This window comes from Watersipora subatra, chromosome 2 (assembly GCF_963576615.1).
Source record: "Watersipora subatra chromosome 2, tzWatSuba1.1, whole genome shotgun sequence".
In the NCBI taxonomy this organism is placed as follows: domain Eukaryota; kingdom Metazoa; phylum Bryozoa; class Gymnolaemata; order Cheilostomatida; family Watersiporidae; genus Watersipora; species Watersipora subatra.
The window spans coordinates 76687331-76701946 of NC_088709.1; the positions used below are offsets into that span (position 1 = coordinate 76687331).

At 37.0% G+C, this 14616-nt stretch overlaps 1 protein-coding gene and 1 pseudogene across 1 annotated transcript in view; one reads left to right on the forward strand and one right to left on the reverse strand.

The window, feature by feature from the left end:
* Positions 1–324: 324 nt before the first annotated feature.
* On the forward strand, positions 325–3426 carry LOC137388786 (dnaJ homolog subfamily B member 4 pseudogene; annotated as a pseudogene).
* Positions 3427–4608: 1182 nt separating this feature from the next.
* Positions 4609–14616, reverse strand: part of LOC137388583 (uncharacterized) — a 56441-nt gene continuing 46433 nt past the window's right edge. The window contains exons 31-38 of the mRNA XM_068075064.1: positions 10059–10201; positions 9612–9798; positions 9317–9429; positions 8460–8629; positions 8166–8370; positions 7270–7398; positions 5970–6203; positions 4609–5317 (exon numbers count right to left, since the gene is read on the reverse strand). Of these exons, the coding sequence (XP_067931165.1) occupies positions 4964–5317; positions 5970–6203; positions 7270–7398; positions 8166–8370; positions 8460–8629; positions 9317–9429; positions 9612–9798; positions 10059–10201 (1535 nt within the window). The 3' untranslated portion in view covers positions 4609–4963. The remainder of the gene's footprint in view (positions 5318–5969; positions 6204–7269; positions 7399–8165; positions 8371–8459; positions 8630–9316; positions 9430–9611; positions 9799–10058; positions 10202–14616) is intronic.

Consider the following 14616-nt stretch of genomic DNA (forward strand, 5'->3'; position numbering starts at 1 on the left):
TTGATTGAAGGCATAAAAAAGTAGCTCCTGTTGACAGACAAAATATGATTATTAGAAGTACTTATCCAAAAAAGAATTAAAGTAAAATCTGTTTGCATGCTTAAATAATACTACATTTCTTCGGATTTGATTAGTATTAGTAATTGGTTGATTAGTATTAGTAAATACATGAGACAAAATATTCAGAATACATGTGTTAGTTAGTACTCATATTGATTAGCATCATGCAAAAAATATAGTACGTGAATAATGCATGAGTCATAGTGTGCTTCGTTCTAGTTTACTAAAGTCTATTAGTGAATTGACAATGCTTTTGCAGAATCTCCAGACTGAAAAAGTTCTATGTTTAATCCAGAGCCTTTATAAGATTGGCCTCTTTGGGGACATGGTAAGACACTTTGCTTTTTAGATGCTTCTATAGTCAGTAATTTTTAGTGTTATTTAGCAATTTAATTTGTAAAATCTTATTTAGTACACATAGGTTACTTCATTGTAGTCATAAGTTAATAACTAACTAGATTTCGAATGATCAAAAAGGGATTTTGGTACAGCCCTGAGATTCACTCCACACACTGTAGGTTCTGTAGTATTAAAGCTTAGTGTTGGATTTAAAGCAGTAGACGTTCTGTATGGTCTTAGTTTCAAATATTTTGCATAACAGTTACAAATTCAGGTATATGTCGGAGGAAAAAATGGAAATCGCGAACGCACTTCCGGTTATTACGCGCATGCGCAATTATAAACATCTGTTTTTGTTTATTGTTCTTTTAATATAATAAAACAGTAAACATGCAGTGAAAAAGCTGCAAACGACAAGCTTCTTCATGATAAATCAGATAAATAATATTGCTGCCACTTAATGATCCCTCTTCAAAACAACTATCGATTATACTGAAATATATGATTGGTCTTGATTCTACTCAACTAGATGAGACACACCGCAAGCTTTATCGTGATACCAATATTGACATATTTTCAAACAGCAACAATATATCATTGACAACGATTAGAAAAGCTATTCAATATGGAATTTATCTTATATGAAGCACTAAACTTGGACGCCTAAGTATAGGTAGTGTGTAATCAACGGGTGTCGCGATGTGCCGCTATCACAACGTACGCGGTACCCGCGCGTATTGTCTATCTATGTCTATTGTCTATTATCCTCGGCTTTAATTACGGTATATAAATACACTCCTATTTATTGTCTTCAATTTGTAATTCGCAGTCACAGTTTTACGCTTTTGGCGCTAAAGTTTAGACCAATAAGTTTGTTTACTTGTCACGTGATAAACTTTGCCTGCCTGAGTTCCTTCGATTTTTCTAGATAAGTCTAGCATTGTCGGCACGTCAATTATGCAAGGTTATGTTTATTGTTGATTGGATGTGGAAAGTTCTAGTAAAAGCTAGCCCCTTCTAGAGCGGAGCATAAGTATAAATACGGTGACAATTCGAAACTCGCCAACAGTTGACGAACTTGCAAAAACGCTTTATCTGTTTACAAAGATTAAAACTGCCATATATAAAATTCGACGGTTAGTAGACTACATCTTACACGACAACAAAAACTAGGTAAGTGCGCTGGCGACATAACTTTAAATGAAACCTGTTGCTCCACATTGGGATTGGATCATGTTCAGCGGTTAATAGGTTGTCTATTCATTTATTCTTTTAAAGCTGAAAAAGGGTCAGAAGCTTCAGTGTCTAAGGCAGCTTGAAATGTCAAAAAATTTTGGTATTTGGTTGAAGAAAAGTATACTATGTTTCTAAAAACAGCTAATGTTTTAGTAATCATTGTATTCATCATAATTGTAGAGCAAACTTCCCGATATCTAATTCCAGCAACTAAGTGAAGGTACAAAAATGGGTAAAGATTATTACAAGATATTGGGAGTTGAAAGGAATGCCACTGAAAGTGATTTAAAAAAAGCGTATCGTAGGATGGCACTCAAGTATCACCCAGACAAGAATAAGTCTCCTGGCGCAGAAGAGAAGTTCAAAGACGTAGCAGAAGCATTGGAGGTATTATCAGACAAGGACAAGCGAGCTGTGTATGACAAATTTGGAGAAGAGGGCTTAAAGGCTGGTGGAGGCAGAGGCGGTAACAGTGGTAGCACTGGTAACAGTGGAGGACCACCTTCTGGTGGCCCTGGAGTATATCACTTTAGCTCAACTGCTGGAGGTCCTGGTGTAGATCCTTTTGAAACATTTCGTCACATGTTCGATGGAGAAGATCCATTTGCATCGTTCTTCGGTGGCAGCGCAGGTCGAGGTAGTGTCGGAGGAAGCCCCAGTGGCAGAACCATGTTTTACACAAACATTAATGGTCAGGACCATATGGATGTTGATGACGCAGGGTACGGCTTGGGAGGCGGTATGTCAGGTGGAATTCCAAGAGGTCAAAAGCAACAGGATCCTCCGGTAACCCGGGATTTACCTGTCACATTAGAGGAAGTCTATACTGGAGTAGTAAAAAAAATGAAGATAAAAAAGCAAGTGCTCTCTAGCAAACGATCTGCTGAAAAAGTCTTATCTATTGATGTGAAACCAGGATGGAAGTCCGGCACAAAAATAACATTTCCAAAGGAGGGTGATGAAAAACCAAATACTATACCAGCCGATGTTATATTTGTGCTAAAGGATAAGCCACACCCAAAGTTCAAGAGAGATGGTAGTGACATAATATATACAGCCAACATTTCACTGCGCGATGCTCTCTGTGGAACCACTATTACAATACCACTATTGGAAGGAGGACAAATGTCCTATTCACTAACTGATATCGTAAATCCTAACACTACTAAAAGAATAGTTGGCAAAGGTCTGCCACTGCCTAAAGAACCGAAAGCCCGAGGAGACTTGTTAATAGACTTCAACATAAAGTTTCCCGATTCCTTACAAGACGGTGCAAAACGCAGACTAAGGGAGGTACTTACCTCGTAGCTTTTTAGAATTATGATGGTACATCAATTTTGTGTTAGTAACTTTAACTACAGCTCTCCTCATTACAGTGGCATGTTAGCATGAGGGGCATATTATAATAATTTTTTTCACATACTATCATAACTCGTAATCGCTAGTGTGAATTTTTGAATTATTCATGGAATAAATTTATTTTCATTAATTATATTTTTCTAGAAATTTGCAGACTTGAGCTGCCTTTCTGAGATCTCCAGCTGCTTGCGCATTATGCTCTATTTATTGCTTAAATGAATGCAATGCATTGGAAATGTTCTTGTGTATTATTATGCTCAGCTCTCTAGCAATTCACCTGCATGTACATGTACATTAGTAGCAAGTAGTCAGGTCTTGCATCATCCCGGTAATATAATAAGCATTTTATTCTGCTTCATTACGCTTGCGCAGCAATCACTCTTACCTGCTGACAGATGCATTTTGTAATCAAGGTCTAATAAAGACGCATGAAGAATATGATAAAGCAGACCTATTCTTTCTAGCGCTCTAGCACTTTGTTTAATGTTGTAAGTCAGGATTCTCCTATTTAGATATGGCTTAATACGGCTAGCCCTGGCACCAGGCAATCAACATAGTAGTACGTGTTACATTGAAGCATAGCTTGTGCACATTTTGCTGCACACATGTCGACTAGACTGCATTCTTATGTACTGCAGCCCATTAATAGCAATAATGCTCTATAGATGTCAGAAAGGTTGTGCCCACACAAATCCCCATCATAATATTTAGCTGAAAGATATCTACATGTTGCTCTGATACTTACGCTGGCTTTTCCAGAAACTAAGACCTACTTGTAAGGCAGTTATTTTCTCAGGCCAGCTCGTAAATACACCACTAGCAAAAATCATATCAGCGCATTCTGGCAAGTTGTATCACTCCCTTATTAAAACTTAAAACGAGTGCTGGTTACCATGACACAAAGATGTGAGAAATGACACTAACATTGTTGAACTGCCACTAGTATTTCTGAGTATGTCATCACTTAAAGAAATGACTTCTGATCATCATCTTGATCGGAAGCAATGACTCACTCGCAAGTGAAATTTAATCGATAGCGTTTGCCCATGTTATACTGATGGAGAAGGGTGTAATGGTTCTATGTTATGTTTGGTGAAGACAATGGTGAGTAATTCTCACTGTCTACAAAGGTGCGCATCAATGGATCGTGGCATCAAGGATGCCATGGTTAACTAATGCCTAACTATTATGCTCCCTGTTATCTTTATTTAAAGCTGTCACCTTTATCTCAACAAAAATTCTATCACTTTTCAAAATAAAAGTATTCATGCTGCAAGTGCTACGGATGAAGGTATAGGCATTCATCAGATGTGAGAATATCAGATACTGCAAGGAAGATACTATCTATGACTCAAAGTTACAAATCAGTCTGTGCTCTGCAGTGTCAGGCTAGGTTTCTCGCTAATTGTCTGCCATGATGTGCATCCGAAGAACAATATTGTTGGTTTCATCAATTCTAGACGAAGAGTTTATAGCTAACGGAGAAGATATCATTGATGAGCACAGAGTAGAGGCGATTTGATCTACTGCATAAACTATAAGCAAGATATTCAGAGTATAGGTTACCCTTGTATTTCAAATAAGATATTCACTGCAACAAAGCAATTAGCCATTCTATTAGCTCGTATATGCAAGAACGGTAATTATGGAAATACATGGACGAAATATGTTTGAGCAGTCATCTTAGAGCGCATAAGGACGGATAAGCTAGGAGCGCAAGCTATGGAGCACTAGTTAGTGAGAGCTCCGAAACAGTTTTAATCATAAATATCAATATGCATATCAATAAAATAAATATACAGATTAACATACTGTAAGCACAGTAGAAATCAAGTACTAAAAAACTGACAGTAAAAACATATGCGGGGAAAAACGTCCTAGCAAAGGAACCTAAACAGCATATGTATGTTCGCATGGCTGCATTAACCGAGCGTGTCAGGTAAACGCAACTAACATTGTAGAGCTATGGCTATGTTTGAATGCTTGTAGAAATGTACACCTTCCTCTCAAGTAGAAGCTGTGAATGTGAAAGTGATTCAACAGGCAGGTTCAGATGCATAATAGCATCTTGGGGAGCATCCTCCATGACATCTGAACTGAGTACTGGGCATCTGTATCTAGGAGTCAAATCTGCTTCGAGAGGTGCTTTCACTTTTGGGAGCAGATGTAGTATGGGCATTTGGTTAGAGGAAGCAACGTCATTGACTGCGATTGTTTGAACGAGCCCTGAACTAGTATCCCACAATGCGTTGTGTACTTTGAGTCCAGTGATATAACATCCAATGGCAGGAGGGGTGCTTGGCTTGAAGCCCATAGGCAGGAACTACAGAGAGAAATAAAAGCGTGACAAATAGGTTCCTTTATAGATCGATACAACGCTTTAAGTCTGAAAAAGGTTAGTCAAATCCGATTCGACTCAGTCAACACGACTCAGCGATGAATTTATTCTAGCTTTCAAATGTTATAAAAACTAAGTTTTTATTTCCTATAAAAACTGGAGTTTCTCCGCCTAGACTGGGAGTGACTAAAATATACCCATATCTGAAGCAAAGTTCGAATTAAGCAAACCTTGAGCAAAAATATTTACTCTCTGCTCACATAACTTAAGATGACTTGAAGTGTATCAAGGTTGACCTTGACCGCAAGTGTAAAAGCGTAAATATGAAATTAGCGTGTCAGCTCCTGACGGACTCTCTGACCGTAATTGTGACTGAGTGTTTCCTAAAGAAAAGGATAATATCTGACGGCTTTATAATACTTATAAAATCGTTAGATTTCATAAGTATTATAAATATTACAATATTGTCACTTGCGTCTGACTGTCAATATCGATATTGATTAGCTAGTCTGCCAGGTAATGCGATGCACAACTTTGCCAAAACAATAGTAACCTTATTATCTCAACCTCTTCCATTTAAATCAGCTAAAAAGCAAATGGAGAACATAAAGAAGAAGCTGAACCGCTCTATACGCACCTCTGTTGTGAGTTCAAGGTCGTTCACATCGAGGTACTGACTCCTGGCATGCTGAATAAGCAGGCACTCTAAGAACAAGGATGGATGAGTGAAGGCAGAAAGATTGTAGAGGACCGGACTCGAATCCTTCTCAGTGTATTTGATGAGCTGAGCACAGGCCAGCTCCATATCTAATTTCCACTGCATCAGTGTCTCCGCAGATCCGCGGATGATTTTTCTCCATTCAGATGGTACCTGTGCATAGATATCGATGTACAACCATTAAATTTCAGTTCACTGTCAAACCTTGACTGCGAAGTAAATCCATTTCAATGTTTGTTTCATATTTTAAAGTAGTCATATCTTGGAGCAAAAATTCTTATAACGGTACATTGTATCTTGGAGCAAAGATTCTTATAACGGTACATTGTATCTTGGAGCAAAAATTCTTATAACGGTACATTGTATCTTGGAGCAAAGATTCTTACATGTATAACGGTACATTGTATCTTGGAGCAAAGATTCTTATAACGGTACATTGTATCTTGGAGCAAAGATTCTTATAACGGTACATTGTATTTTGGAGCAAAGATTCTTATAACGGTACATTGTATTTAATTTAGTTCATCCTAAAGCCACAAAACAAAAGACACACATTCTAAGAAATTACTTGTGGAGCTAAAACAATTACATTATATGTAAATAAATAGAAACTAAATTTAAAAACCTACATTAATACAGTGATAACCTGTAAAAAGGTTTTCAATTATGTCAGAGACTCATGGACAGAGGCGAATGTTTGATGACGCGTAAGTTAGTTTGCTAGTAGAAAGAGTTACTAATAAGTAGCATGACCTTCCTTAACTTATGCTAAAATTGACTGAATTAATTTATATATTTTTGTCCTTTTCATGTTATAATTTTATCACATTCTTACTTCTTACCTTTATTTGCAAAACTTTAATGTTTCTACAAACTTCAGATGTCATTATGTCATAAATTACTTCCGAGACCAAAACAAATATTTGCTTAAAGTGTGTGAAATATTTGAATAGAAATGAGATCATAGTTTGAGGCAGTAACTGTCAAAGTGATTTCTTAGACATCTGAAGAAAGCTAAGAATGTAGAATGCTGTACAAGTAAGTGGCTGTCAACACGTGTAAGTAAGTGGCTGTCAACACGTGTAAGTAAGTGGCTTTTCACCCCAAACTTTGTGCAATTCGTCATTCCTACACTCTTGCCGTTCCAGAGGATTGCGAAAGAAATGAAAATGACTGAAGAATGCTATGTTTGTACTGACACATAGCATGAGAAACCCACCTTTCCTAGGTAAAGTTGATATATCATATCAAGGGTGTCAGTTGTACAAGAGAACTCAGTCCTTGTGATTCCATGTAGAAGCTCGGAATCTCTGAGAAGAGTCTGTATCATTGCCCTATGAGCCTCTACCTGCAGAAGTACAGTACAGTTGGTTATATGAACCAATCTTTGTAGATCATTCAACACAGCTTAATCATCTCAACTACATAGTGAAATTGAATGCTGTGAATATTTTTGTATTTACATCAAGGGCACATTCACAGAACTATTGCTGAGAACAAACCATGTCTATGTTGGTGTGTTGTAAATAGTTCGTTGAGAAATAATGCTTGTAATACGCTGCATAAATATGAAGAGATGTTATGCAGATAACTGTTATAAGTACTTCAGAATTGTTTGATTAACCTCAACTACAAAGCTTCAGGTTAGAACTGAGGTTTTAGCGATGTATATTATCATGCCCTTGAGCAAGCTCAGCTACTTGCTATTAGAACAAAACCAGAAAAAGTACAAACACAATTTGAATACAGACACAGAGGTAGTTTTATTAAGTTTTCTAACTATGCTAGCACCAGAGTTCAGAAACCTATTAGGATTCAGATAGTAGTAGCTGTCTAAAACTATAATACTAGCGATCTGCTAGTGATATACGTCTGCTAAAACTTGGTGTTATTATTGTACCACATGTCATTCAAATATACAGTATGTTGGTAACTCCAGATGGAAGGAGAAGGCGGAAAACAGAGCTGCATGGAAGTCAGTAAAAAAACCTAAACCATAAGACAATCACTGTCAGAACGGCTGACTGTGAGAGAGAGAGAGAGTAACTACAAAAGGAGCACTATTAAGCTCATCACAACAGAAGGACATGAATCACATGACACAATTAAAAATACCTGCTTATCGAAGAACTGCCGCACTATGTTCAGCTGACTATCAGGGCTGTTAGTAAGAGGCAAAACAGGAAGCGGAAGAGAATGTAGGACCGACTCCCAGCCACTCAGCAGCACGTCCACCTTCTCAAAGACATCTTGGTGTTGGTAGGGGTCACTGTGGACAGCCGGGTGCCCGCTCGCTTTGGCGAGTGACTTTAACAGTTTCCTATATTTAAAAGAAAAGATGGAGTATGCATGATGTCTTACTAAGTGTAGAGAGAAAACAGCCTCATGATAAAGAGAGCATATACTAACCTGCTTCTGATAGAACACAGATGTGTCTCAGCACTATCAGCGAGAGATAAAGTTGAGGATTTGTCACTTATCAATGTTTGAATTCTTTCAAAGACTTCATCTTTTGAGGCATGTGAAGAGTCCACGAGTGTGGCCAGCAAAGCCTGGCTTCCTCGTTCATTAACTTCCACCTGCCAATAGAAACAAAGAAACAATAAAACTTTTTTACTAACTTTTAAGATGACTCCAATTAACAATTGTACCAGTTAATTCGCTGCAAAAACAGCAATATGGTGTGCAAAGACTGGCAAGATCAGTAGCAGCCATGTATGCAGCAGCAAGAATTACCACAGAAAATTTTTTTTCTCTCATCCCTTAAGCCATCGCTATGTTGTTTGTTTATGGGTTGATGGGTTGGCATGTTGATCACAAGACTGAAGGACTTCTAAATTGAAAATGGTTAACTTTTTAATCAAAACTCAGAGATCCACATTTTCTCATACTCTGGTGTTCAGCCTACTGGGGTAAACATACTATATCTCACTACATCTTTTGGAAAACTCATCAGATTTTTCTATATTTTTTAAAAATTTACTTTGGAATGATGTAATAGTAGTAGCAGTGGTAGTAGTAGTCGTAGTAGTATTATTGGTAGTAGTGGTAGTAGTAGTAGAAGTGGTGATAGTGGTAGTAGTAGTGGTGATGGTAGTGGTAGTAGTAATAGTGGTGGCAGTCGTAGTGGTGATAGTAATAGGGGTAGTAGTAGTGGTGATAGTAGTAGTAGTAGTAGTGATGGTGATGATAGTAGTGGTGGTAATAATGGTGATTAGCTATATAGTGGCAGGATTAGTAACATTAGCAGCAGCAATGAAGCTGACCTCATGGGGCTTCAGCTCGGCACGAGTCTTTAAAACATTACGAATAACAGCCTCTACCACAGCAGCATCCTCTTCCCTCGTGCAACTTGGCTTGTACACGGACACAACAAACTCTGTATAATAAAGAGCACTTGTTTGGACATTTTGTTTCAACAAAGATTGTACAAATACAAGCATTTAAGGATAGAACATATAGAAGGCTATCTGACACATAATAAACATATTGCTAAATCTTTCCGAGATTAATTGATATAACAAACAACTGCTAACAGAGATGAGAATGAAGTAAACTCACCAGTGAATCTGCTGGAACCATCACATTTGCTCAAGATAGTTCTCAAGTGGGAGAGTATTAGTCTAAGATCTTTGTTGTACCAGAAGGGCGGAGCGCTGTAAGCTGCCAGAGAGTAACGCCTTCTCTGTAACAGCTGACTGTGGAGGATAGCTAGCGGCAGCTGGAGCTCAGATGCTAGGAGTCTTACCTGTTAAGTTAAATAAGGTTCGTCATCCAAAATGTAGAATGGTTACAACTAAGATAAAAGCTATGGATGTAAACAAGAGCTACCAGCCAGATCTAAGATCAACAATTGGCTGACCCAGTAATAGTAGTAGCAGTCGATAATTGATTACTAATTCCCAGCCTTTTATTGTTGCATTATGATAATGGTAAGAGTTTATCAAGCTGAAATAAAATGGATAGAAGTGATTACTAGCTGTGAGTAGCTCTCCTCTGACAACTCACCGTCAGAGCAGAATCTTCAAGGCAGGGACCTTTTTCCAAACATTGCTCATAGGTACTTTGAAGCAACTGTCGGTAAGATCGCTGCTGTTCCAAGACATACTTAGTAGAGTTCCAGATGACAGTGAGAGGAAGGAGACGGGCACCTATGAATACAAAGGGATCTAACTTGAAGTGAAAAGGTTTAGTGGTTACTAGCTGAGCTACAATCTAGTGGAGTGTTCCCGGTAAATAGATGATGTCTATAGGTAGTTTAATTGATGTTGGATTTTACTTCTCAGTCTACTAGTTTACTCCTCAGACTACTAGTTTACTCCTCAGACTACTAGTTTACTCTTCAGATTACTAGTTTACTCTTCAGACTACTAGTTTATTCCTCAGACTACTAGTTTATTCCTCAGACTACAAGTTTATTTCTCAGGCTACTAGTTTACTTCTCAGGCTACTAGTTTACTCCTCAGACTACTAGTTTAGTTCTCAGGCTACTAGTTTACTTCTCAGGCTACTATTTTACTCCTCAGATTACTAGTTTACTCCTCAGACTACTAGTTTACTTTTCAGACTACTAGTTTACTCCTCAGACTACTAGTTTACTCCTCAGACTACTAGTTTACTTCTCAGACTACTAGTTTATTCCTCAGACTACAAGTTTATTTCTCAGGCTACTAGTTTACTTCTCAGGCTACTAGTTTATTCCTCAGACTACAAGTTTATTTCTCAGGCTACTAGTTTACTTCTCAGGCTACTAGTTTACTTCTCAGACTACTAGTTTATTCCTCAGACTACAAGTTTATTTCTCAGGCTACTAGTTTACTTCTCAGGCTACTAGTTTATTTCTCAGACTACTATTTTACTCCTCAGATTACTAGTTTACTCCTCAGACTACTAGTTTACTTTTCAGACTACTAGTTTAATCTTCAGGCTACTAGTTTACTTTTCAGACTACTAGTTTACTTATCAGACTACTAGTTTACTTCTCAGACTACTAGTTTATTTCTCAGACTACTATTTTACTCCTCAGATTACTAGTTTACTCCTCAGACTGCTAGTTTACTTTTCAGACTACTAGTTTAATCTTCAGGCTACTAGTTTACTTTTCAGACTACTAGTTTACTTATCAGACTACTAGTTTACTTCTCAGACTACTAGTTTATTCCTCAGACTACAAGTTTATTTCTCAGGCTACTAGTTTACTTCTCAGGCTAATAGTTTATTCCTCAGACTACAAGTTTATTTCTCAGGCTACTAGTTTACTTTTCAGACAACTAGTTTACTTTTCAGACTACTAGTTTACTTATCAGACTACTAGTTTACTTCTCAGACTACTAGTTTATTCCTCAGACTACAAGTTTATTTCTCAGGCTACTAGTTTACTTCTCAGGCTACTAGTTTATTCCTCAGACTACAAGTTTATTTCTCAGGCTACTAGTTTACTTCTCAGACTACTAGTTTATTTCTCAGACTACTATTTTACTCCTCAGATTACTAGTTTACTCCTCAGACTACTAGTTTACTTTTCAGACTACTAGTTTAATCTTCAGGCTACTAGTTTGCTTTTCAGACTACTAGTTTACTTATCAGACTACTAGTTTACTTCTCAGACTACTAGTTTATTCCTCAGACTACAAGTTTATTTCTCAGGCTACTAGTTTACTTCTCAGGCTACTAGTTTATTCCTCAGACTACAAGTTTATTTCTCAGGCTACTAGTTTACTTCTCAGGCTACTAGTTTACTTCTCAGACTACTAGTTTATTCCTCAGACTACAAGTTTATTTCTCAGGCTACTAGTTTACTTCTCAGGCTACTAGTTTATTTCTCAGACTACTATTTTACTCCTCAGATTACTAGTTTACTCCTCAGATTACTAGTTTACTTCTCAGACTACTAGTTTATTCCTCAGACTACAAGTTTATTTCTCAGGCTACTAGTTTACTTCTCAGGCTACTAGTTTACTTCTCAGACTACTAGTTTATTCCTCAGACTACAAGTTTATTTCTCAGGCTACTAGTTTACTTCTCAGGCTACTAGTTTATTTCTCAGACTACTATTTTACTCCTCAGATTACTAGTTTACTCCTCAGATTACTAGTTTACTTCTCAGACTACTAGTTTATTCCTCAGACTACAAGTTTATTCCTCAGACTACAAGTTTATTTCTCAGGCTACTAGTTTACTTCTCAGGCTACTAGTTTACTTCTCAGACTACTAGTTTATTCCTCAGACTACAAGTTTATTTCTCAGACTACTAGTTTACTCTTCAGACTACTAGTTTAATCTTCAGACTACTAGTTTACTCTTCAGACTACTAGTTTACTTCTCAGGCTACTAGTTTACTTCTCAGACTACTAGTTTATTCCTCAGACTACAAGTTTATTTCTCAGGCTACTAGTTTACTTCTCAGGCTACTAGTTTATTCCTCAGGCTACTAGTTTATTTCTCAGGCTACTAGTTTACTTCTCAGGCTACTAGTTTACTTCTCAGGCTACTAGTTTACTTCTCAGACTACTAGTTTATTCCTCAGACTACAAGTTTATTTCTCAGACTACTAGTTTACTCTTCAGACTACTAGTTTAATCTTCAGACTACTAGTTTACTTCTCAGACTACTAGTTTACTTCTCAGACTACTAGTTTACTCCTCGAACTACTAGTTTAATCCTCAGACTACTAGTTTACTTCTCAGGCTACTAGTTTACTCTTCAGACTACTATTTTACTTCTCAGACTACTAGTTTACTTCTCAGACTACTAGTTTACTTCTCAGACTACTAGTTTATTCCTCAGACTACAAGTTTATTTCTCAGGCTACTAGTTTACTTCTCAGGCTACTAGTTTATTTCTCAGACTACTATTTTACTCCTCAGATTACTAGTTTACTCCTCAGATTACTAGTTTACTTCTCAGACTACTAGTTTATTCCTCAGACTACAAGTTTATTTCTCAGGCTACTAGTTTACTTCTCAGGCTACTAGTTTATTCCTCAGACTACAAGTTTATTTCTCAGGCTACTAGTTTACTTCTCAGGCTACTAGTTTACTTCTCAGACTACTAGTTTATTCCTCAGACTACAAGTTTATTTCTCAGACTACTAGTTTACTCTTCAGACTACTAGTTTAATTTTCAGACTACTAGTTTACTCTTCAGACTACTAGTTTACTTCTCAGGCTACTAGTTTACTTCTCAGACTACTAGTTTATTCCTCAGACTACAAGTTTATTTCTCAGGCTACTAGTTTACTTTTCAGACAACTAGTTTACTTTTCAGACTACTAGTTTACTTATCAGACTACTAGTTTACTTCTCAGACTACTAGTTTATTCCTCAGACTACAAGTTTATTTCTCAGGCTACTAGTTTACTTCTCAGGCTACTAGTTTATTCCTCAGACTACAAGTTTATTTCTCAGGCTACTAGTTTACTTCTCAGACTACTAGTTTATTTCTCAGACTACTATTTTACTCCTCAGATTACTAGTTTACTCCTCAGACTACTAGTTTACTTTTCAGACTACTAGTTTAATCTTCAGGCTACTAGTTTGCTTTTCAGACTACTAGTTTACTTATCAGACTACTAGTTTACTTCTCAGACTACAAGTTTATTCCTCAGACTACAAGTTTATTTCTCAGGCTACTAGTTTACTTCTCAGGCTACTAGTTTATTCCTCAGACTACAAGTTTATTTCTCAGGCTACTAGTTTACTTCTCAGGCTACTAGTTTACTTCTCAGACTACTAGTTTATTCCTCAGACTACAAGTTTATTTCTCAGGCTACTAGTTTACTTCTCAGGCTACTAGTTTATTTCTCAGACTACTATTTTACTCCTCAGATTACTAGTTTACTCCTCAGATTACTAGTTTACTTCTCAGACTACTAGTTTATTCCTCAGACTACAAGTTTATTTCTCAGGCTACTAGTTTACTTCTCAGGCTACTAGTTTACTTCTCAGACTACTAGTTTATTCCTCAGACTACAAGTTTATTTCTCAGGCTACTAGTTTACTTCTCAGGCTACTAGTTTATTTCTCAGACTACTATTTTACTCCTCAGATTACTAGTTTACTCCTCAGATTACTAGTTTACTTCTCAGACTACTAGTTTATTCCTCAGACTACAAGTTTATTCCTCAGACTACAAGTTTATTTCTCAGGCTACTAGTTTACTTCTCAGGCTACTAGTTTACTTCTCAGACTACTAGTTTATTCCTCAGACTACAAGTTTATTTCTCAGACTACTAGTTTACTCTTCAGACTACTAGTTTAATCTTCAGACTACTAGTTTACTCTTCAGACTACTAGTTTACTTCTCAGGCTACTAGTTTACTTCTCAGACTACTAGTTTATTCCTCAGACTACAAGTTTATTTCTCAGGCTACTAGTTTACTTCTCAGGCTACTAGTTTATTCCTCAGGCTACTAGTTTATTTCTCAGGCTACTAGTTTACTTCTCAGGCTACTAGTTTACTTCTCAGGCTACTAGTTTACTTCTCAGACTACTAGTTTATTCCTCAGACTACAAGTTTATTTCTCAGACTACTAGTTTACTCTTCAGACTACTAGTTTAATCTTCAG